The 23,724-nt window shown below is 35.3% G+C and overlaps 1 protein-coding gene and 1 non-coding gene across 2 annotated transcripts in view; both read right to left on the minus strand.

Annotated features, from left to right (window-relative positions):
* Window positions 1–14,666, minus strand: part of Smp_167130 (hypothetical protein) — a gene marked incomplete at both ends in the record, with an annotated part of 15,839 nt that extends 1,173 nt beyond the window's left edge. The window contains 2 exons of the mRNA XM_018789753.1: window positions 14,052–14,325; window positions 14,592–14,666. Coding sequence (XP_018646411.1) covers window positions 14,052–14,325; window positions 14,592–14,666 — 349 coding nt within the window. The remainder of the gene's footprint in view (window positions 1–14,051; window positions 14,326–14,591) is intronic.
* On the minus strand, window positions 11,990–12,061 carry Smp_tRNA_00709_Pseudo_TTG.1.1. Its single transcript has one exon. It is a non-coding gene (tRNA).
* Window positions 14,667–23,724: the final 9,058 nt, after the last annotated feature.

A 23,724-nucleotide genomic window follows, 5' to 3' on the forward strand; every position in this document is an offset into this window, starting at 1 on the left:
TTGGGAACGATGGAGGTATACGATAGATCACTTGAAATGATTTCAATTTATCGACAATATGACCACTATCAATTAGATGTGCCAAGATAGAACTGCGTATTGTTTTTATTTGGCCCTTTCCAAACCATGCTGGTAGATGTTCACTCATTCGTTGGTTAAGTTGCCTAGTAGTACGCCCGATATAGCTATTTCCACAGGAGCAGCTGAACTTATAAATGCACATGGAGGAGGCCAACTCAGGTAATTTATCCTTTGTTTGAGTAGACATTACTGGTCGACTCGAGAAAGTCAATGCAAGATAGGCTGGGTAGAAAATTCTACTAATTACTTTTGTTAACCTATCTTTCAGAGTTTCACTAGCTACATCCCCGTTGAATGGTAATTTCATGTATAGAGGCTTCTTACGAACAGTTAAAATCTCCGATTTCTTCCTTGTATCATACATGTACTTTTTGATGAACGCAGCAAGGTAGCCGATCTCAGTCAGTGAGTTATATATAAATTCCAGTCCCTGACTTAAAGTATCAACAGAACAGATCTTATTTGCTCTACTAGCGAGGCATCGAACCAAGTTTCTCTTATATTGGATAGGTGTAAAGCTATAGAAGTGAGTGTATTGGCAGGCAGAGGGTCTTTTTCTATACACTCTTCTACTTAACGAGCCAAATTAATAATCCGAATAAATGGCCAGGTTAAAGGCAAAGTACATTGTTTAATGCATGTAAATTTAGGAATGTCAAATCAAATAGAATTAAATTGTTAATTTTGATATGACTCATATAGGATGTTAACTTGAATCTGTATATACGTAAAGTGAAAATTTAAGATCTGTGATCAGAATATAAATATGGGTCAGATAGGGTGAGAGAGATATGATAGTGCAATTACAAGTCGATCAAGTGGAAGACTAAATTGTGTGAAAAATTAGTGAGACGTAATAAGGAGGGATCAATGCGATGTGAATGAATCATGTTTAGGGGGGATTAATAATGATATTTAACCAATAATAATAATAATAATAATAATAATAATAATAAAATACAAAGATTTGTGAATAAAGATAAGAGACAATTACATTTGACTACGAAAGGTCATAAGTACATAGTCAAATTAGGTCATACAATAGCTAAGATGATTGTTCATTAATTGGCCTTGTGGTTGGCCAAGGGAGAAGTAGGGGTTGGAGATATTTCTTCTGTACACATAGCTCAGGTTTCTTCATTCTGATGGCTACTGCCTCCGCCGTTTGAAGGACTTTAAGCCTGACAAGCTTAGGCAAAAAATTACTGACCCTATAAATAATTGAAAAAGATTGGTTTATACTGGCACTATGACCAGTTTGTACTAAATGGGCCAAAATCGAGCTGTTTACTTTCCTCATCAGACCTTTGCTTAACCACGTATATATTGCACTTTTGACCTTATATAAGCAAGCTAACGTAGCGAAACCACCATAGAATGACTATATTGGCAGAGACATCTGTGGTTTTTAGTATAAGTTGAGTGGTCACTCCTGTCACTCCACCATCTTTCAAAACTACTTTAATACAGTTAGTCAGCCATCATCAAGGTACAGCCTGACACAGATATACGCTGGCTCAACTCTCCAAACCCATTCTCACTACACTACCCTGATAAAACTCCGAACTAATTCAAGTCCCCCATTATTAAGCATATGTATGAAAATACAGAAAGTATTTTACTTCTGAAAGAACAAATTTAACTCCGTGTCTATGAAACCCAATCACAAATTGATAAAATCTGTCATTACACAGTAAGGAAATATAATCCTTATACATGGAGTAGAAACTGTCAACGCTATCACGTATCCTTTTGCATCTTTTTCTAGAACATCATGAAAACCAAATACAACAAATGAATTATCTAACAACCAATATTACTGGTAGTACTTTGATTCATAACTCCGCCTGTAGCTATTCTAGAGTTACTGCCGGTCCCAAGCCCGGGTAAGGGAGGAGGGTTGGGCAAAGGTCATGTGGAACCGTAATTTTTGAAAAAGATTTGATTTTCACTACTGGAGAGCAGTTAAAGTGATCTAGTGGTTAAACATTTGTGCGCGAAACCAAAAGTCCTGTGTTCGACTCCTGAATGAGGATTCGCGAATAAGAACTGTTGAAGAGTCCCAATTTAGAACGATATAATCGTCCATTGCTTTCAGGTTCTTAATAGTAGTACAGTTAAGATCAGTTCATGGGTTAGACTGTGTAAATTCCACAAATCCCCTATGCTAATAGAATTAGGCGTTTATTTTTCCCATAGAGTGCGTTTACAATTGTTGTTTTGTTTGTTTTAACATATCATGGCTACTAATAGCATAACCTATTCAGGTGCGTTTCTTAAAAGTGTACAACCTTTCATTGTACAAGTTACAAAAGGTCCAATCAGAGATAGCGTGGTTGCTGGGACTACGCAGCGAAAAGAATGTACATTATTTAGATATCGACTGACCAGACTGTTAACTTCTAACTGGCGATCACTCAATATTTACCATCAGGATCGACCAAAAAATAAGGGAAGGTAACTTTTAGAAATAATTAGAAATACTCATGAATTCAACTATGAAATTGCTACAATCTCCATAAAAACTCCCTTTCCGATAATTATCATCATGTGCTCACTATTGATAGGCTTCAAGAGGTACTTCTTGAAGTTCTTGTGAGAAGTCGTGACCAGTGGATTTCAACTATGTCTGTTGTAAGACAGTAACTCACTAAAGGCTATGGTGAACGGCGGTACAATTTTGTCGAGTTGTTGAAGTTAAACATTAACACCGTTGAATGCCCGCTTACTGGTCTAGAGTTTAAGCATTTGTGCATGAAATCGAAGGTCCTGAATTCGAATCCTAGGTACGAGGTAGTGGGTACGCACTGCTAGAGTATCCTGTGCTAGGAGAAAACAGCCATCCACCGCTTCCAAGTTTTCCATAGTAGTCTAACTCTAAACAACTGATGAATTCAACACATCATACTCAATACTACTACTAATAATAATAATCAAGTAATCATGTGAAACTACTTTCAATCTACTTATGATTAAATTAGACATACTGATTTCATGATAACATTATACATTTCCAAAATGATCTATTGACTATTGTCTATCAAACTTTATTATTTTTTAGCAAAACTAATTCTGACAATATTCATACTAGATATATTGTAATACTTGTAACAGCTTAACACTCTTCCCTTCACTTCGAATGATACATACATACCTATATACAGAGAGAGATTACGAAATTAGTTAATCCTATTAGTTAAGCCTATATATAGATGATTGTATATCTATGTAAGACTAGTATACATATATAGAGAGAGGTATATACTTTATTATAGAAAAAAGGATTCTAATTTATATGTCAGTCAATACCATATATCAACAGGTCAAATATATAAGAAAAACAAACTATATAGTTTCAATATTCACTGCAGGGAGTTTGTAAAGTTGTATCATATAAAGAAAAAAGGAAGGATAAATAAAAACCTAACTAACCTTATATAAAGTAGTTTAATCTAGTGGATATACAAATAGGATGGATATATGCATATAGATGGAAACTTGTGGAAATGTATATAAAATTAGAAAATTTATTCAGTCTAAAGCTTATCAACGAAGAACAGGATGTTACATGTTGAAGTTGGATATTATAACACCGTTGGATGACGGCCAGCTCAGTGGTGTAGAGGTTAGGCGTTCGTGAGCGAGAGACTGATAGGTTCTGGGTTCGAATCCCCCGAATCGGTTTGTGGATGCGTACTCCTGAGGAGTCCCTTACTAGGACGAAATGGCCGTCCAATGCTTTTAAGTTTTCCATGATGGTATAGCCTCAATTGACTCATGATTGTAACATAATTTTTGTATAGATAACTAAATATTTTTATGGAGAATATATAGATTACATAATGGACAGAACAGTAGCCTCAGCAGCAATAGGTCTCAATATAAACAAAGGGAAAAGCAAGATTCTCCGATACAATACAGAATACATCAATCGAATTACGCTTAACGGAGAAGCTTTGGAGGATGTGAAAACTGATGAAAACTGATGAACACGGTGGATCTGATGCAAATGTGAAAACGCGGATCGGCAAAGTAAGAGCAGCATATTTACAAATGAAGAACATCTGGAACTCAAAACAATTGTCAACCAACACCAAGATCAGAATTTTCAATACAAATGTCAAGACAGATATACTATATCGAGCGGAAACTTGGAGAACTACGAAAGCCATCATCCAGAACATACACGTGTTTATTAACAATTGTCCAAGCAAGATACTTCGGATCCGTTGGCCAGACACTATCGGCAACATTCTGCTGTGGGGGAGAAGAAACGAAATTTCAATGAAGGAAGAAGTGAGGGAGAAGCGGTGGAAGTGGATAGGATACATATTGAGGAAATCACCCTACTACGTCACAAGACAAGCCCTCATCACTTGGAATCCTGAAGGCCAAAGGAGGAGAGGAACATCAAAGAACACTTTACTGGGAGAAATGGAGACAGACATGAGAAGAATGAACAACAACTGGATAGAAATAGAAAGGAAGGCCTAGGATGGGGTGGGTTGGAGCATAATGGTCGGCGGCCTATGTTCCATTGGGAGTAACAGGCGTAAGTAGTAGTAATGATGGACAGAAATAAAGGACGTTATTGGAATTCAGGAGGTATAAAACAGTTTTCTTGTTCTAGTTTAAGACTTTTCCTCAATCCTTATTCATGATACCACTAAGCATTGATCTTGAAGGACAATTACTGTGAATTAACTTAAGTTAAGAATATGAATTAGTAAAATGGTAATTCAATAGTCTAAATGTAACGAATTCATTGTAAAGACTAAAGACTTTGGATTTGACTCCTTAAGAGTTCAGAATGTGCACTACTGACAGAAAGCTACTATATTCTCCAATATGCAGATATTCTGACTAAAATGAAGTAACTCATTTTTAGAAAACTAGAATTTTAAAATTATGTTTGCTACATCATTATCACAAAGAGCTCATACCTATCCAAGGAATAACAAGTTTTGTACATTCTTACTGATGCGCTTCAAACGAACGTTAGAATTCAATAATTATTTAGTATTAGACAATATGATCAGTTGTAAGCAAAGATGGATAGTGGCTAGCAGTGGAATCCAGTTTGACGCGCGTTTCGTCCTATTTCGGACTCATCAGCTGAATGTACCTGCATCTCAAAGTTGATGTTCACTCTGGGACTCTAATCCAAGTACCTTTCGCTTCAAACGCCATCGCGTTATCCACTCAGTTACTGAGTCCCGATAGTCACTTGCTTATGCAATGGGGTGAAGTTTAAATTCACTTAGTATTGTATGCCAATTAGAAACTGACCAGTTGCAGTCCTAAAAACATCAATGGAAAGATTCAAACAAACAATACTAATTGGATTTAATATGATCACTTGTTTTCGGGTTTTGTATAGCAACAACATCTTGGAAATGTTATGAATGACGCCTTAACTAATCATCATCATATACAAAACTTATTATAAATGGTAAATCATTAACTAGAGATTCTGAATATCCTATTATAATCCTCATGTTTTATCGGAGTTAGCCACAACTAACGAAGAAGTGCTTAAGATATCTCATTCTATAAAGTCATTCATATATAGTAAGAAGTGATTAAGGTAGCTTTTTAGTGATGTTTCTTGACCACATTCTATAAGGTAAGACATCGAATAGGAATCACAAAAATTAAGCATAAGGCGGCACTTATAAGCTCATGATCATAAAGAACAGATTTTTGTCACTAGAGTATATATTTGCAATCACACTTGATGGCGAAACTCTGGAAGAGGTGGAAACATTCACGTACCGGGGAAGCATCGTTGATAAACAAGGAGGATCAGATTCAGATGTAAAGGCGAGAATTGGCAAAGTAAGAACAGCATTCCTACAATTGAAGAACATATGGAACTCAAAACAACTGTCAACAAACTTCAAAGTGAGAATCTTCAATACAAACGTCAAGACAGTCAGTTCCACTGTACTGAGCTGAAACGTGGAGAACTACTAAATCCATTGACAAGAAAGTACAAGTGTTTATAAACAGTTGTTTACGCAAAATACTCAACATTCACTGACTGGATACTATCAGCATCAGCGTTTTATTGGAGAGGACAAATCAGCTTCCAGCTGAAGAGGAAATTAGGAAAAGATGTTGGAAGTGGATAGGACATACACTGAGGAAATCACCAAACTGCATCACAAATCAAGTCCTAACCTGGAATCCTGAAGGGAAGCAGAAAAGTGGAAGGCCAGAGAACACATGATTTCGAGAAATAGAAGCAGATATGAAAAGGATAAATGTTAACTGGGAAAAACTGGGAAGGATTGCTCAGGACAGGGTTGAATGGAGGATACTGGTGGGCGGCTTAGGTTCCTCGACTAAGGGTAACAGGCGTAATTAAGTAAGTTGAAATTTTGCGGCAAGTTTATCAAGGGCTATTTTCACTTACTGACTTTTAGATCAAAAATTGATACAATTCAAGAAAAATAGAATATTCATCAATTTTCAACAACATTGGAAACCCTAACATATGTGTCAAACTGTTTAAGGTGATAGTATCAATTTTAACTCCTACTTACATTGACTTCGGTAATAATGCATTTTACCATACAAGATGACGTTACTATGAAATAAATAGATAGTGATAAAGAGCATAAGAAATGTTCCTAAAGGATGTAAGCAAGAAGGAATAATTGATAAATGGAAGTTAGAAAGCAATCATATACCAAAGTGTTGTCAACTGAATCAAATACTCTTTTCAGGCAAAAGTTCGGTTTGAGTGAATGTCATATAGCAGTCTAGTGTTATTCCGTCTGATTGTTACTATCAATGATGTAACCGGGTCCAGCATATAATATCTGTCTATGAGATGCAGTTACATCCATCTGACGAGTCCCAAATAGGACGAAACGCGCGTCAAACTGGATTCTACTACAGACCACTATCCTTCTTCGCTCATAATGCTTGCGAATTAAGGCTATATCGAGGCAATACGCACAGTATGTACACGTGTCAATAAGAGGCAGACCAGTTTCAAACCTAAGCATTGATGGGAAGATTTAAACAAAAAATACTAAGTGGATGTCTATGACACTGTTTGTTAATTTGCAACTATTCATTGTCCAATTAATGGTATTTTTTTTAGAAATTCTTTTAAACTATGCATTTAGTTATGCATACTTCATATAAAACTACATTTTATCAGAAGGGGATTTTGTGGAGATTTTAGTAATTTTAATAGTTGAAATCACAAGTCAATTGAAACTAGATTGATTGAAGTTAGACATTAACACCGTTAGATGACGGCCAGCTTAGTGATCTAGAGGTTAAACGTTCACACTTGCGAGACCAATAGGTCCTGGGTTCGAATCCCCTGAATCGGTTCGTGGATGTACACTACTGAGAATTCTCACGCTGGAACAAAATAGCCATCCAGTGCTTCCAAGTTTTCCATAATGGTTTAGCTTCAATCGTCTCATCTTAGAATGTTTCTTATCATTGTTCTATAAAACTTATTAGATATTTTATTTAAAAAATTAAGAAAGCTGGATAGTAACCATACGTATTCAACTTATTTCATCTTTACATTTTTTCCTTTCCTCTCCCTCTTTTTTCTTCTTTTCTTTTCTCTATGCAACTGTTATAGTTGATAAAGTTTTTTTTAAATTTTCTTGTTTTAAAAAATAAAATTTTTTTTTAAAATCAGACAGTGATTGAATAAACATAGTTATTCATATGAAAAGTGGAAATTCAACTCTTACTATGCCTTTTGTAGTCAAGACAATAAACTGTAATAGGTTAAATGGATAGATAGATAGATAGGTATGTCGTAGACCACTAGAAATGATAGACGAATGTAACCTCTTTTTTGTATTTTTTTTAAAGAAACTATTTGAATAGAACTAAAGTAAATAGATGCATAGATTAGCAATAAAGAAGAAAAAAAGAGAAAAAAAAGGAAAAAAGAAGCTCCAATGGGTACAGTAACGCCAGTAAAACTTCTTTATGATTTCATACCTTGATCTTTGAATTAAATTAAGTAGTATTATCAGAACTAAAAACAACAACAATGAACAAACTAGTTCACATTAGTTTTGACAGTTTAATTAGATTGATGTGTGGTCTGTAAATTGTTTGAAGAAAAAGAAAACAAAGGAATTTTTTTAGTTCTGTGTCAATAATAGAAGTACGGCGGCCTATGCTCCATTGGGAGTAACAGGCGTAAGTAAGTAAGTCAGTAAATAAGTTAAAGAAGTTACAATCAAGATCCCCTGCTGTAAATGAAAAAAAAATTTCTTAACTAAATAAATCGTAAAAAGTAAAAGTGGTCAAAATGTAAAAAAAACCGAATTGAACTGATCTTCTTTTGTTTTTTTGTTGTTTTTCTTTTCGTTTTTAGTTATCTTCTTTTAGTCTATTGTTTTTATTCAAAACAGTTATTTCTATAACAAATCAGTAGGATTCATTTAGTTTACACTAATTATATTCTGACTGTTGCTGTTACCTTGATGTGGTGGTCAAGCTTGCCTATCTTAATGAACCAATCGAGCTATACTGACTGGAATAATCGTTTCTGAAGGTCCTACAATACCTACAATACTTTGCACTCGTCAGCAAGGTGTACCTTTAATCCTGAGGGAACTGGTGCTTCCTGACGGATTCGACTCTGTGTCACTCAGCTTCACAGTCAGAGACGTTACCACTGAGCTATTCGGACCGCGACCAACCTCCTGCAGGGCTGAGATGTAATCACAATTGATTGATCACTAGGTAGTGATCAATGTCATGTGTGTCAAGTCCTTCTTAGTGCTGGTACACCTTGCTGACGAGTGCCAAGTATCACGAAACACGGGTCCAGGGTTTCCTGTTGACCACCTCCAATCACCATCTTATCTACACATAGTGCACGCAGTGTCGAGCCACCTAGACTAGTGGCCACATTACAACTTAATCGATATCATTCGATCAGCACTAAGAAGGACTTGACACGCATGACAATGATCACCACCCAGTGATCAATCAATTGTGATTAAGGTTATATGTTTAATGAGCCACTTTAAGTTAATCCAATGAAACAATAATTAATTGTAAATACATTTTTCTACTATTAAGTATGCATAAACTATTTCGCATATACTTCAGATACATAGCTTAAATAGTCGTAGCATATTAGGACACTATTACATAATCTAGTCACTTCAAACATTCAACTGAGAACAGGAAAATGTGAATAGTAGCCATAAACCATACTCAAAAATCAATGACAAATTAGTAATCAAAATGTTACCTAAATGTAATAGCAAGTTGCTATCACGTTGTGTTATCCAATTTTTATTTAACAGCAAACGTATCGTAAAACGAACCATTAGATATTATGGAATATGCAAATGAACAAAACATAATAAAAGTCCTCTTATTTAGTTTAATAATTGAGTTCATGAGTCAATTACAGCTCTACCACTATGGAAAACCTGGAAGCACTAGACGGTCGTTTCGTCTTATTGTGGGACTCCTCAGCAGTGCTTATCCACGACTTCGCCTCGCGAGATTCGAACTCAGGACCTAACAATCTCGCACCAGAGCACTTAACCGATAGACCAATGAGCCTGCACGCTTTCAACTATGAAAATGCTAAATCTCCACAAAGCCCCTTCGGATAATAATAATAATAATCTTGTTTTATTAACTGAGCTTTACTCATTTTATTCCTATCAACGTTTACTCATTATATAATCACTTGTTTTTAGCTGTTTGAATTGTTGTCACAATCAATATTGTAGAATTTTTTTACATACGGTGTATATATTTATAATATTCAGTTTATTGCCCTTTCCAACCATAAGAATGGTGAAGCCTAGTAGGCCCTTCTGAAGAAGAGAACTATATCAAAGCGCAGCACAACTACCGGGGCGGGATAGTTGTTTCTGCACTGCTTACGCAGAACCATTACATTTACATTTACATTCAGGCATTAACTATAAATACATGGGATTTGTTTACTATATTTTGACACTGTTTCGGGGAATAAAGTTCCTACTTACTAGTCTTCTATCTTGTCCCTTGCGGCGTTGTGGGTACTATCTTTCAAGTAGTCTAGTAGTACGCGGCATAGTAAGAATCAAAGCTCTAGATATAACACTAATGCTTGTTTTCATTTTTCAATAGTTTTCATATTTTAATTAACATAGAAATAGAAGTATTTTTTAAAAAATCCTTTCTTTTAGGAAGTCTAAGATATATAAATCCTAGGTTCGAATCTCACGTGGCGGGATTGTGGATGCTCACTCTTGAGGCGTCCCATACTAGGATGAAACGGCTGTCCAGCACTTCCAGGTTTTTCATGGTGGTCTAGCTTCAATTAGCTCACAAATTCAACCATATAATTGTCTTTAGAAATATAAATAATTGAATTATCCATATTTCCCAATATTTATATTGAAATTAATTTGGAAGTGATAATAAGGAAGTCACATTACACTTCAGTAAAGGTTAAACCTCAACTCCCAACGATAAACATAGTGTTAATGATCTTTATTTTAAGATTAGTCATTAATTATAAACATTAGGAATCTGTTTATTAAATTTCGATGGTGTAATAAGAAGACGATGACAAGCAAAGATGGATAGTGACTAACACTGGAATCCAGGACGCGCATTTCGTCCTATTCGGGACACGTCAGTTGGATGTACCTGCATCTTAGAGTTGATGTTCACTATTGAACTCGAACCCAGTACCTTTCGCTTCAAACGCCATCGCGTTATCCACTCGGCCACTGAGTCCTGATAGCCACTTGCTTGTGCGATGGGGTGAAGTTTAAATTCATTTAATATTGTTTGTTTTAATCTGACTGACCAGCTACAGTCCTAACATATCGATGGGTAGATTCAAACAAAGAATACTATATGATGATATATTAGCGTATTACATTTCGAACAATCTGATCACACATATACTGGTTAAGAACATTTATATATAAAAATGAAAGGTCAACTACACTAGAAATGGGGGGTAAGAAGAGACAAGCATAATAATAATAATAATAATAATAATAATGTGAAAACAATTTGACACCTAATCACCCTGGATAATAAGCTAATATTACCAGGGTACAATTTCAATATAAACAGTATTGTGATCAAATAATATTTTTTTAATAGAATTTAACCAGGTCTGTTGTGAGATAGTAACTCACTGAAGACATCGATGGATGTGTCGCTCAATCTCGTCTATTGGTTGAAGTTAGACATTAACACCGTTAGAGGCCGGCCAGCGCAGTGATCTATTGGTTAAGCGCTTGCGCGCGAAACTGATAGGTCCTGAGTTCGAATCTCGTGAGGCGGGATCGTGGATGCGCACTGCTGAGGAGTCCTACAATAGGATGAAATGACCATCCAGTGATTCCAGGTTCTCCATGGTGATCTAGCTTCAATTGATTCATGATATAAACTATTAAAATTCAATAGTTATTAATTTGCCCAACCGGTTAAGATGTCAATATTATGGTCATAACTTAAACAGATTAACCTTTAACTATATAAAACCCAATTAATGATGATCAAAATCCTAGAAAATAAATAACTTATGTCATTATATATGATAATTATATCTTTGAAATGACGTCAGCGATTGAAATTTCAATAATTCCAAAGTTTCGTCCAGCTAACTTGTCTGGACTTCTTCAGGACAATAATCAGAATCAAAATCTATACTACAATAATGACATCTCTATACTCGGCGCCCAATTTTTGTCAAGCTATTCATTGTAATTTTGACGAATGTTTGTATAAATCACTTATGACTTTTTCAAAAAATTATTAGAAAAAACAAACAAACAGTTGTCAGCAAAGATGGATAGTGGCTAGTATTGTAATCAAGTTTGACACGCGTTTCGTCCTATTTTGGACTCGTCAGCTGGATTTGCCCGTATCTCAGAGTTGATGTTCACTCTGGGACTCAAACCCGGTACTTTTTGCTTCAAACGCCATCGCGTTATCCACTCAGCTTAGCAATCAGGACATCCAGCTGACGAGTCCCGAATGGGACGAGACGTGCGTCGAACTGGATTCCACTGCTAGCCACTATCCATCTTTGCTTATAATACTTATGAATTAAAGTTATATCAAGGCAATACGCACAGGATGCACATATACCAATTAGAAACTGACCACTTGCAGTCCTACCACATCAATGAGAAGATTCAAACAGACAATACTAAATGAATTTAGAACAAAACAATTGGTTACAACTTACCAATTTCCTGAATTCATACTACATATTGAAATTTTAATACTAAATGGGTATATTAAATTTAATCCAATATAGATTAGAATAGAATGTATCATGTAATGAAATATCATTTGTGAATAAATAATTTGATTAATTTAAACAATTTTTCCCATCACTATCCTCTACTCATGAATGTATAATGACTATTTGTAGTTATAGTTATATATATATTTGCCTTAGCGACAAAAAATACAAAAAACAAGAAAACTATTATTGTCTATATAGATATGAAAATAGAGTTAGTAACATGGGATGAATTTTTTTTTTTGATTGAATCAAATGTGTAGCCAAGTTTTTTTTGTTTGTTTTTTATAGGGGGCGAGAAGGGGTATGGTGTACATGTTGTTTTTTTTGTATATTTGAAGAGAAAATGTAAATTGTAATGAAAAAACTGATCTGTTTGGTTTTCTTTTTTTGTTTTCTTTTCTTGATAGAGAGACAGAGGGAGAGAGAGAGAGAAAAGGGAACCAACTTGTTTCACTTTTATTCTTTAATAATATAACATAAACTGAATGTTAAATACAGATGTTCATACAATATGATTGAAACAAAGATGATGATGATGATGATGATGCTGATGCTGATGAGGATGATTTAGTTAGGCGACAAAATTAAACTAGTTTAATACGAGATTTAATATAATTATAATTGAACAATGTAACCAGATGTGTCTTTTATTATGGAACTAACCATGTTATGTAATTTGGATTACAATAATAATAATAGTAATAATAGTAATAGTAGTAGTAATGTTATAACATTAGAAACTTGTATCAAACATATGGAAGATACATCATCATATAAACCTTCCAAAATCTTTATTCCTACTTTCAATCTTCCTGAGGTATATATCACTATACAGTTAATAATCTAAAATAATAAAAAAATATACCAGAAAACTGTATTTATACTTACTTGCTTGATTACTGTACATCCATCTATGTATCTATGTATCTATCTATCTATCTATCCTATCTATCTATGCTTGGTTATGTGATGTATACACAAATGGTAAATTCATTTAAATTAGAGTATAATAAATACAAGTGTAAATTATTCTATAAGATGTATATCAATTCAACGAACTAAATATATACCCAATCAAAACAGGGTTTCTTTTATTCTTTTTTTTTCTTTTTTCGATAGTAACAAGTGATTACTTTCTTTGTATGTGTTTACATGTATTAATAATGTGTTGAAGGGTTACAAAAAAAACAAAAAAATTAACTGACCAATCACATGCATGTATTATTTGTTTGTTTGTAGGCGTTTTATGTTTACCTCTTACTTACTTACTTACTTATGCCTGTTATCCCTCGTGGAAGAGCATAGGCCGCTCACAGGCATTCTCCATCCAACTCTGTCCTGAGCATTCCTTTCCAGTTCTTTCCAAATAATATTCATCCTTTTCAGCTCCGTACAGTAGGACTGTCTTGACGAGTGTTTACTTCAATATATATAAAAATTTTATAGTTGAAATCATTGAAGTCAATTGAAGGTAGACCACCATGGAAAACCTGGTCCCATTGTAGGACTCCTCAGCAGTGCGTATTTACGATCCCTCCTCGTGAGATTCGAACTCAGGACCTATCAGTCTTGCGTGCGAGCACTTAACCTCATTAAAACAACATAAGAAAGAAGATAATGTTTTATAAATGAAATAAAAATAGCTTCATTTAAAGGATTTTACTTTTGAAAGTATTCACCTGTATACCTGTATACGATGAATCATGGCGATCACGGCCAGTCCGAGTAGCAGATGCTAGTGCTTTGGTTATGTATGACATTTGTTTGTTTGATAATACAACTCCAGAACCTAATGCTGCAGCCATTGAGGCTGCGTTCATCGCAGCTGCGGCTACAGCCTCAACCGTTACAGATGAACCCCGTTTGGACCCAATAGGAATTGGAAGGTTTGGCAATTTTCGTGATGATGCAAGGCTTGCTGCCAACATAGGATTAACTCGACCGGAAGAATTAACCAAAGACTTTGACGAATGACTAGATAGACAATCACTTGATGGCACATAGGATTTCTTTGAACTTAAGTATTCACTGTGGGGGTTAAATGAGCGGTTGGAATTGTTGCTACTGACAAACTTTGCTGAGGGATTAGGTCGAAGTAAGAATGTTTATCTCTAACCATGGTTGTCATATTTATCAACTGATCTGTCTTCATGTGAAGGACGTCTCAACGAAGCCTTTCGAGGAGTACTTTTGTACTTCTTCGGGGAGTTGATGCACCCGTTAGTACCTTCCTCGTCGATATACTAAGGGCACGGGCCTTCTTGCTGCGAGAAGACGAGTCCTCTCTATGCCGCCTCTTCATATTTCAGCAGAATAATGTCAAGACTGTAATTTTAGTACTAATTAAAAAGGTTTAATAAAGTATTAAAGTTGAAATTTACTTATCGAACGATATAAGACAAGTAGTCAGTTAGACATTTTGTAAAAATTAGTTCCATTTGAAAATACAACTTATTATAGACTGGTATCGATTTAAGTGCAAATAAAAATCAAATATCTGAAATCATGAGTTAATTGAAGCTAGATCACTATGGAAAACTTGGAAGCACTGGATGACCGTTTCGTCCTATTGTGAGACTCTTCACAAAACCCCTTCTAAATCAAATAGCATTAAATGGTAGTTAAGGAAATTGTTTTATTTTTTCCATTAAGACCAGTTAGTTAACAATGAGTAGCATTGCTTGTATGTAAATCAATTTCACCCATGATACTTGACCTTATTTAGTCCTACTTCATCAATCATCATGAAATATAGACGGTGATTTGTGTAATCAAATGATTGAATATGCACAGTATCCACCTGGATGAATTTTGATATCATATGGTTATCCGAAACAGTGATACCTTATATACATCGTTACGTAAGATATTGTATACACGATGAAAAGCTCATTTTTTACTTTAAGTAAACTAACTATGATCCAACAAGTTCTTGTAAGGATTGATCAGAACACTACAAAACATGTAGATAAATTTCCATCCAAGTATTGATTGAATGGAACGTAGTATACGGATTGGTTTAAATAGAATTTAATCTTATATACTACTCAATCCACCAAAATAGACTGACTTACTTACGCCTCTTACTCTCAATGGAGCATAGGCCGCCGACCAGCATTCCCCAACCTACTCTGTCCTGGGCCTTCCTTTCTAGTTCTATTCAATTTTTGCTCATTCTTCTCATGTCTGTCTTCATTTCTTGGCGTAGTGTGTTCTTTGGTCTTCCTCTTCTCCTTTGGCCTTCAGGATTCCATGTGAGGGATTGCATTGTGACTAAATTGGCTGTTTTCCTCAATATGTGTCCTATCCACTTCCAGCACTTATTCCTCATTTCTTCCTCTACTGAAATCTGGTTTGTTCTGTCCCACAGCATCCACTACCGAAATAGAACCGAAACATTTATAGTGAATATGTTTCAATAAATTATTTTTATAACACTAATCATTAAACAACTAGCATGTTAGCATTTATAAACAAAGCTGATTTTTCGACCAACACTAGACCAAATATTTAGGTATCACCAAGTGAGTGAAGCCTAAAATGAATTCTTTTCTCAAGTAAATACAATGGTTACCCCTAGAGTTATATGAATGTGGGACTGGTAGGTCCTGAGTCCGAATCTTACGAGTACGGGATCGTGGATGCGCACTACTGAGGAGTCCCATAATAGGACAAAACGGCCGTCCAGTGCTTCCAGGTTTTCCACGGTGGTCTAGATTCAATTGACTCATGTTTCAACTATGAAAATACTGAAATCTCCACAAAACCCCTTCTGATTTATATGAATGTGTTAAAATTCAAAGTTGTTTATGATTTGTAAAGTATTTCAATAGCAGCGTAACTTATATCAGTCCATTAAATTTATCGATTACATGTCACCATTGTTAATCTTCAGTAATACTAAACGCCAACAGTCAAAGGTTAATGATCTATTCAATTAACAATTGAAGATATGATGTTTCAACTTACATACCACAATCAAAATGTGGTATTCAATGAAACAGTGTACATTCTGTATGATATCTAACAGTGACGTGAAATTATTTTATGCAAAATGATAGCATATGCTCATTGATTGGATGATAATACTAACTGATTAGCAAACTTCTAGTTAACGGAGAACGGTTCAAGATGGATACCTGATTCAAATCTAAAATCGTGGTTATTCATAAAGCTACCATATTAAGATCGCATCGTTGTTGCGATGAATGCTTGAGGAAATGTCACCTAAGAATATTAAGTATTCAGTAATCAAGTGATATGTGTTCACCTTAAACACCGTTCACCATCATCCCATCACACAAAACACCTTAATCATAACAATCCAAAACTTGGAAATCTGATTCATGTGTCCTAAAATCATCTGAAATCTTTGGGATGTATTTGAAAAAGCATTCTAACAGTCTAATTCTCGATTCTGTTTACGACTTATCAGAATCGCTTATCGACTGTTTCGATGAAGCTATAAACGCGTTGATCATATCTAATCTACTTTAAAAGCTATTCAAATACATTAATTACTTACTTCGAATACTTTATCTTTATAAGATTCATTTGAGAGATTCAGTCGGACTGTGAAGCACTTAAACGTCAGAAGCCGAAGCTGTCCAAACTAAAAAGAAATAGAAATACCAAATTCGTAAGCAACAGATTCATCCCACACCATTCTCCTAACTCATTTCAGCTCAGTTAAATAACAACACAAGATATCGAAATAACACGATTGTAAATCTCACCTTTCCTCGACCATTTTCACAACTTAAACTTACCTTACCTACTGAGATCTCATTCTCATATACGGAAAACCTCACTTGGCAGCAACTGCTAATTCATGTAAACTCATACATTCATTAATCTCTCATCAGATATCTGACAATGATTATATTATTTCTTCCATTCACCGTCGCTCGTACACATTCTGATTGATAATCTGAAAACTTATCACAATCTAACTAAATTCATACCATTTCAGAAATTACAAGTGTCGACTGGTTTAGTTTACATGAAATCTCATATTTATACTCCTGAGATTTATTGGCTGTCCACATCACATTAAAAATACTGGTACACATCCCATCAACAGGTTTGTGAGATAGTGTCTTAATGCTGGATGCGTTTGCCTTCCACCTACTAAGCAACATGTTTGGATACTACTCCAACTCGTTCGATTTAAGCAAACAAGTAGTATTCTTAGTCCAAATATGAAAAGCGAACCTCAAATCCACCTGTATGAATCTTTGACTGACATATGAGTTCATTTAACTAGAACCTAACTAGTCCCTTTAATCTGGACACATAAATTTGAAACTCGATGAAAATTTAAATTCATTTAGTATTGTTTGTTTGAATCACCTTATCGCACAAGCAAGTGGCTATCAAGACTCAGCGGCCGATTGGATAATGCGATGGCGTTTGAAGCGAAAGTTACTGGGTTCGATTCCTAGAGTGAACATCAATTCTGAGATTCAGGTACATCCAGCTGACGAATCCCAAATAGGACAAAACTCGCTTCAAACTGAATTCCACTGCTAGCCACTATCCATCTCTGCTTTCGATGTGAATTTATTTTTTAAAAAAAGACTGAAATTCTTCATCAGTATAAAAGAAATCTTCTTATGCTTTAACTTCTGAACCGTAAAAAGACTATCCGTTTTACATGTTTCTTTTCAAACTAATAAAGATGAAAGCATTGAGGAGTTCATTCTTCCACAAAAACAACTATTCTCAATAAAGAATAACAGAAATAGAGAACAATCAGTCTGTAAAATAAGCATCTTATATTCATGATTCATTAGAAAGATACAATCTTATTATAAATGTGTTCATCCTTATTCAAAAAGACCTATTCAAGCGTATTCTACAAATGAATGAATTGAGTATATATATATATATATATATATATTGTGTTTTATTCATATGGCTACCTTTGAAATTAGGTTCATATACATGGAAACCTTTTCAAAAGAATTAATACACTATGAAATTCCATTGATATTTAATTAGGAAACACTATTATGACATGTATATTCAGTGTAACGACAAATTATAAAAAACCCAAATTTTCTTTCCTATTTGTCACACTTTATATGTAACAACATTTATATTTACTATCTATTGTTTCTGTATATTAATGGTTACATACTTACTTACTTACTTACGCCTTTTATTCCTAATGGAGCATAAGCCGTCGACCAGCATACTCCAACTCACTCTGTCCTTGGCCTTCCTTTCTAGTTCTATCCAACTTTTGTTTCTTCTTTTCATGTCCGTCTCTATTTCTCCCAGTAATATGTTCTTTGATCTTCCTCTTTTCCTTTGGCTTTGAAGATTCCATGTGAGGGCTTGTCTTGTTGACGCAGTTGAGTGATTTCCTCAATGTGTGTCCTATCCACTTCCGGCACTTCTTCATTTCTTCCTCTGCTAAATGGAATCTGGTTTGCTTTCTCCTACAGTAGGTTGTTGTGGATAGTATCTGGCCAACGGATTAGAGGTATTTTGCATAGACAACTGTTAATAAACACCTGTATCTTCTGGATGATGACTTTCGTAGATCTCCACGTCACCGCCCTATGCAGTAGAACTGTCTTGACATTTATATTGAAAATTCTCACTTTAGTGTTGGTTGACAATTTTTTTTAGTTCCAGATGTTCTTCAGTTGTAGATATACTCCTCTTGCTTTGCCGATCTGCGTCTTCACACCTGCATCAGATCCACCGTGTTCATCAATGATGCTCTCCAGATATGTAAAGGATTTTACATCCTCAAAAGCTTCTCCATCCAGTGTGATTCGATTGGTGCATGTTGTATTGTGTCTGAGAATCTTGCTTTTCCTTTTGTTTATATTGAGACTTACTACTGCTGAGGTAACTGCTACACTGGTTGTCTTCTCCTACATTTGTTGTTGCGTGTGTAATAGAAGAACGAGATCATCTGTGAAGTCTGATTCTTCCATCTGCATCCTATCTGTCCATTGAATTCCGTGCTCCCCTTCAGATATTGACGTCTTTATGATCCAGTCGATGACCAGGAGAGTGAGAAGGGGTGAGAGTAAGCAACCTTGCATGACTTTACGCTAGATTAATGAAATTTTAATTTAATTTCATGAAAACAGTGTAAATTAATTTTCAAATTTAAATGTTACTAGATTTCCTGAGTTTTTTTGACCACTTAACAATACACATGATACTACATATGATCTTAGCTCACAGAGCCGAGAAGCGAATTGTTGTTTACTTGTATCTTCCTATTGTTATTTAGGACTAAAATTGATCAGTCTCTTGTTGGGATTTGTGGCGAAACGCGAGTCCTGGATTCCATTACTAGCCACCATCCATGTTTGCTCATTCACAATTTTAGTTATAACTTGTTACCATCATTTCGGAGTGGGCAATTTCTTCATCTAGTATCCTTAATAATTAAGTGAGTATTAACTAGTTAACAAATACATGAAGATGAAAGATATTGTTTATGGAAAGGTATCGAATTCAGTGAAAATACCGAAATCTTCACAAGACCCCTTCTGATTATAATCATACGCTTACTAGTGACTGACTTCAAGATACATGTCCTAGAGTTCTAGTGGGAAGCAGTGAAGTTAATCCACTTCTGTTGTGAGATAACAAATCACTGAAGACAATTGATGAAAGGTTGCTCAAATTTCGTGGATTGGTTGAAGTTAGACATCAACACCGTTGGATGCCGGCTCAGTGGTCTATCAGTTAAGTGCTCTGACGCGAGACTGGTAGGTCCAGGGTTCGAACCTCACGAGGCAGAATCGTCGATGCGCACTGCTGAGGATTCCCATAATAAGACGAAACGGTCGTCCAGTACTTTCAGGTTTTCCATCGTGATCTAGCTTTAATTGACTCATGATTTCAACTATGAAAATACTGAAATCTTCACAAAACCCCTTCTGAATAAAAGAATACTTCAGTTTCAAATATTCTAAATATAATTTCAGCTTGAATTTTATTACTAAATGTCTGTATCTCATTACATTGCTTCTCATTTTTATAATTAATGAATTACTAACATTTACAATAGTGAAGATTGGAGAGTTAAGTGACAAGTTAAATAGCTATTGAAGCGAATGAAATATGATTTTACAACTGAAAATACCAAAGTTGTTCACATGATCTTGAATAGGAGATCGGATAGAACGAAGATGTTTCACTATAATTGATCATTAATCAATCATTAATGTTGTGATTACTTAGACATTAATGATTGCTGTATCCTTTAGACGACGTTATACTTAGGTGACTAGTTTAAGGGACTCGGTATCAGGTTGACTATATTTGGAGGTTAGTTTATTATACTTTAATTAAAGTATAGAATTTTGTCGACACTTTATGTATGACCTTTGTTAACATTACCCATGATGTTCTTTTGTTTTACTAGTTATTCGCATTTTATATAGTTGAAATCATGAGTCAATTGAAGCTAGACCACCATGGAAAACCTGGAAACACTGGACAGCCGTTTAGTCCTATTATGGGACTCCTCAGTAGTGCGTATCCACGATCCCGCCTCGCAAGATTCGAACCCACGACCTATCACTCTCGCCAGCAAGTGCTTAACCACTAGACCAACTGAGTCGGCATCCAACGGTTATTTGCATTACCTACAATTTAAAATTTTTGATTTTTTATTGATTGAAACACATAAATATTGGTACAAGGAAGCATGAAATACATACGTGCCACACAAATCTCATTCGATTTGTGTGAGGGCTGTGATACTGCCCAGGTATCCAAACTGAAGCAGACGGTTTTCTTAGGGGGGCACACCCGGAGCCTTTGACCCAAAGGTTTAACCCACAAGGCAGTGGAGCATCGTGAGGAGATGCAGTCCCATGGTAGTCGGTGACCAACAATTGGTTCATACGCCACTTCTACCTTCAGGATGCTGGAGCCCATGTGCACCATTGGTTTGGAATCAGGGTTTTCCAACTCCCCCAGGTGAACTATCCATGTCCACCAACCCGGTTAAAGTGCCGGACATTCACTTTTCGTCCTCCCAATTTCGTAAACAACAGTAATGCTACGAGAAAGCAGTGAGTAGGACTTCCCTGACAGAGGCTATATACGCGTGGCCATGTGAGAGCATTTCTAGAGGGATGGTGCCCCCTCCTCACTCTCGACCATACCAAGGCATTTGGGGGCATAATTTATAATTGTAGAAATTAATAACGTTCTAAAAATGAGTTTCATTTTCAGATAAATCTTAGATCGAATCAAGGGGTTTCAGATCAATAATTGGCAAAATCCTTTATACTGTTTTAATCATTATCACCATGAGAACTTATTTACCTCTAATATTACAAAAAAAACAATGTATTGATGACAGTTAAATAAAGCATTTAACCATAAATACATGGATAGAAACAGTTGTCAAGTTCTGTTATTGTATTAAATCAAATATAAATGACATTAGAGATAGGTTATTTCAAAGATTTGAATAGTTGAATGTTTGACAACATTCAAACAAATAAGAAACAATCTACTGATTGAATACATTCCATGAGACATGATAATGTTAAAATGTTAAAATGACAACTGAATAGTTGAAATGTATCTATTGTCAATAGGATACATTAACATTTGAATGAAAAATCAAGAATTGATTTCTTTTTTTCATTGAAATCCTACTTTTGTTGCTAAGCAGTTGAATTGCTTAACTATCGTTTCTTTTTCAGTTGAAATCGGTTGAAGTTAGATGCCAGCCAGCTCAATGGTCTAGAGGTTAAGTGTTTGCGCGTGAAACTGATAGGTTCTGGTTCACTTATTATTGTTTGAATCTTCCCATTAATGTTTAGGACTGACGAAGCCCAAATAGGACGAAACGCGAGTCAAACTGGATTCCATTTCCAGCCACTATCCATCGTTGCTTACAATGCTTGTGAATTCAGGCTTTATCAAGGCAATACGCACAGTATTCACATATGCCAATTAGAGACTGATTAGTTGCAGTCTTAAAACATCAATGGGAAGATTCAAACAAACAATACCAAGTGGATCTAAACTTCACCCCATTGCACAAGCAAGTGGCTATCAAGACTCAGTAGCTGAGTGAATAACGCGGTGGCGTTTGAAGCGAAAGTTACTGGGTTCAAGTCCCAGAGTGAATATCAACTCTGAGATGCAGGTACATCCAGCTGAGGAGTCTCAAATAGGACTAAACGCTCGTCAAACTGGATTCCACTGCTAGCCACCATCCATCGTTACTTACAATGATAGGTTCTTGGTTCGAATCTCACGACACGGGATCATGGATGCACACTGCTGAGAAGTCCCACAATAGGACAAAACGGTCGTCGAGTACTTGCAAGTTTTCAATGGTGGTCTTACTTCAATTGATTCATGATCTTAACTGTTATAACAAATGTCTGTTTCAAAAATATTTACATTTTTTTCATTTTGTAAAATTGACTGACATTAACTAATTACATAATTGAATGATAAACATAATCATTTAACTGTAGACAATTTAATTCAAATGTTAATTAGAATAACAAAATATTTAAACAAATAAAGAAACTACACACTTGAAAAAGAAAAAAAAAGAAAGAAGAAAAGAAAAATGAGAAGGAAAAAAAGAAAAAAAGAGGGATGTTCTGTTCTTTATTTAAAGAGATTGATATGAACAATGTTAATGAGGATAATGTGACAATAGTAACAACTAATTACTGACAATTAGAGTTTATTCTTTATAAGAATCCCCTTCTTTTTGAAAAAAAGGGGAATGAATGTAGACAGGAAATATATTTTCTCATTATATTTCTCCGACTAGTCAGTTAAATGGATTAAACTGCCAAATCATTCATGGAGGATAACTCACTGACTTATTCGAGGTAAACATCGGTGTTGGGCAAGGCTCCTTACTCTCATCCTTTCTCTCTCTCTTGGTGATCGACTGGATCATGAAGACGTCAACATCTGAAGAGAAGCACAGGATACCACTAGGATGCAGCTGGACGATTTAGACTTCGCAGATGATCTGGCTCTTCTATCACACATACAACAACAAATGCAGGGGAAGACGACCAGTGTAGCAGCAGTCTCAGCAGTGGTAGGTCTCAATATAAACAAAAGGAAAAGTAAGATTCTCCTATAAAGCACAACATGAAGCAATCGAATCACACTGGACGGAGAAGCTTTTGAGGATGTGAAAACCTTTACATATCTTGACAGCATCATTGATGAACACGGTGGATCTGATGCAGGTGTGAAGACGCGGATCAGCGAAGCAAGATCAACATATTTACAATTGAAGAACATTTGGAACTCAAAATAATTGTCAACCAACACTAAGGTCAGAATTTTCAATACAAATGTCAATACAGATCTACTGTGTGGAG

The sequence above is a fragment of the Schistosoma mansoni genome (genome assembly GCF_000237925.1).
Source record: "Schistosoma mansoni, WGS project CABG00000000 data, supercontig 0132, strain Puerto Rico, whole genome shotgun sequence".
Taxonomy (NCBI): domain Eukaryota; kingdom Metazoa; phylum Platyhelminthes; class Trematoda; order Strigeidida; family Schistosomatidae; genus Schistosoma; species Schistosoma mansoni.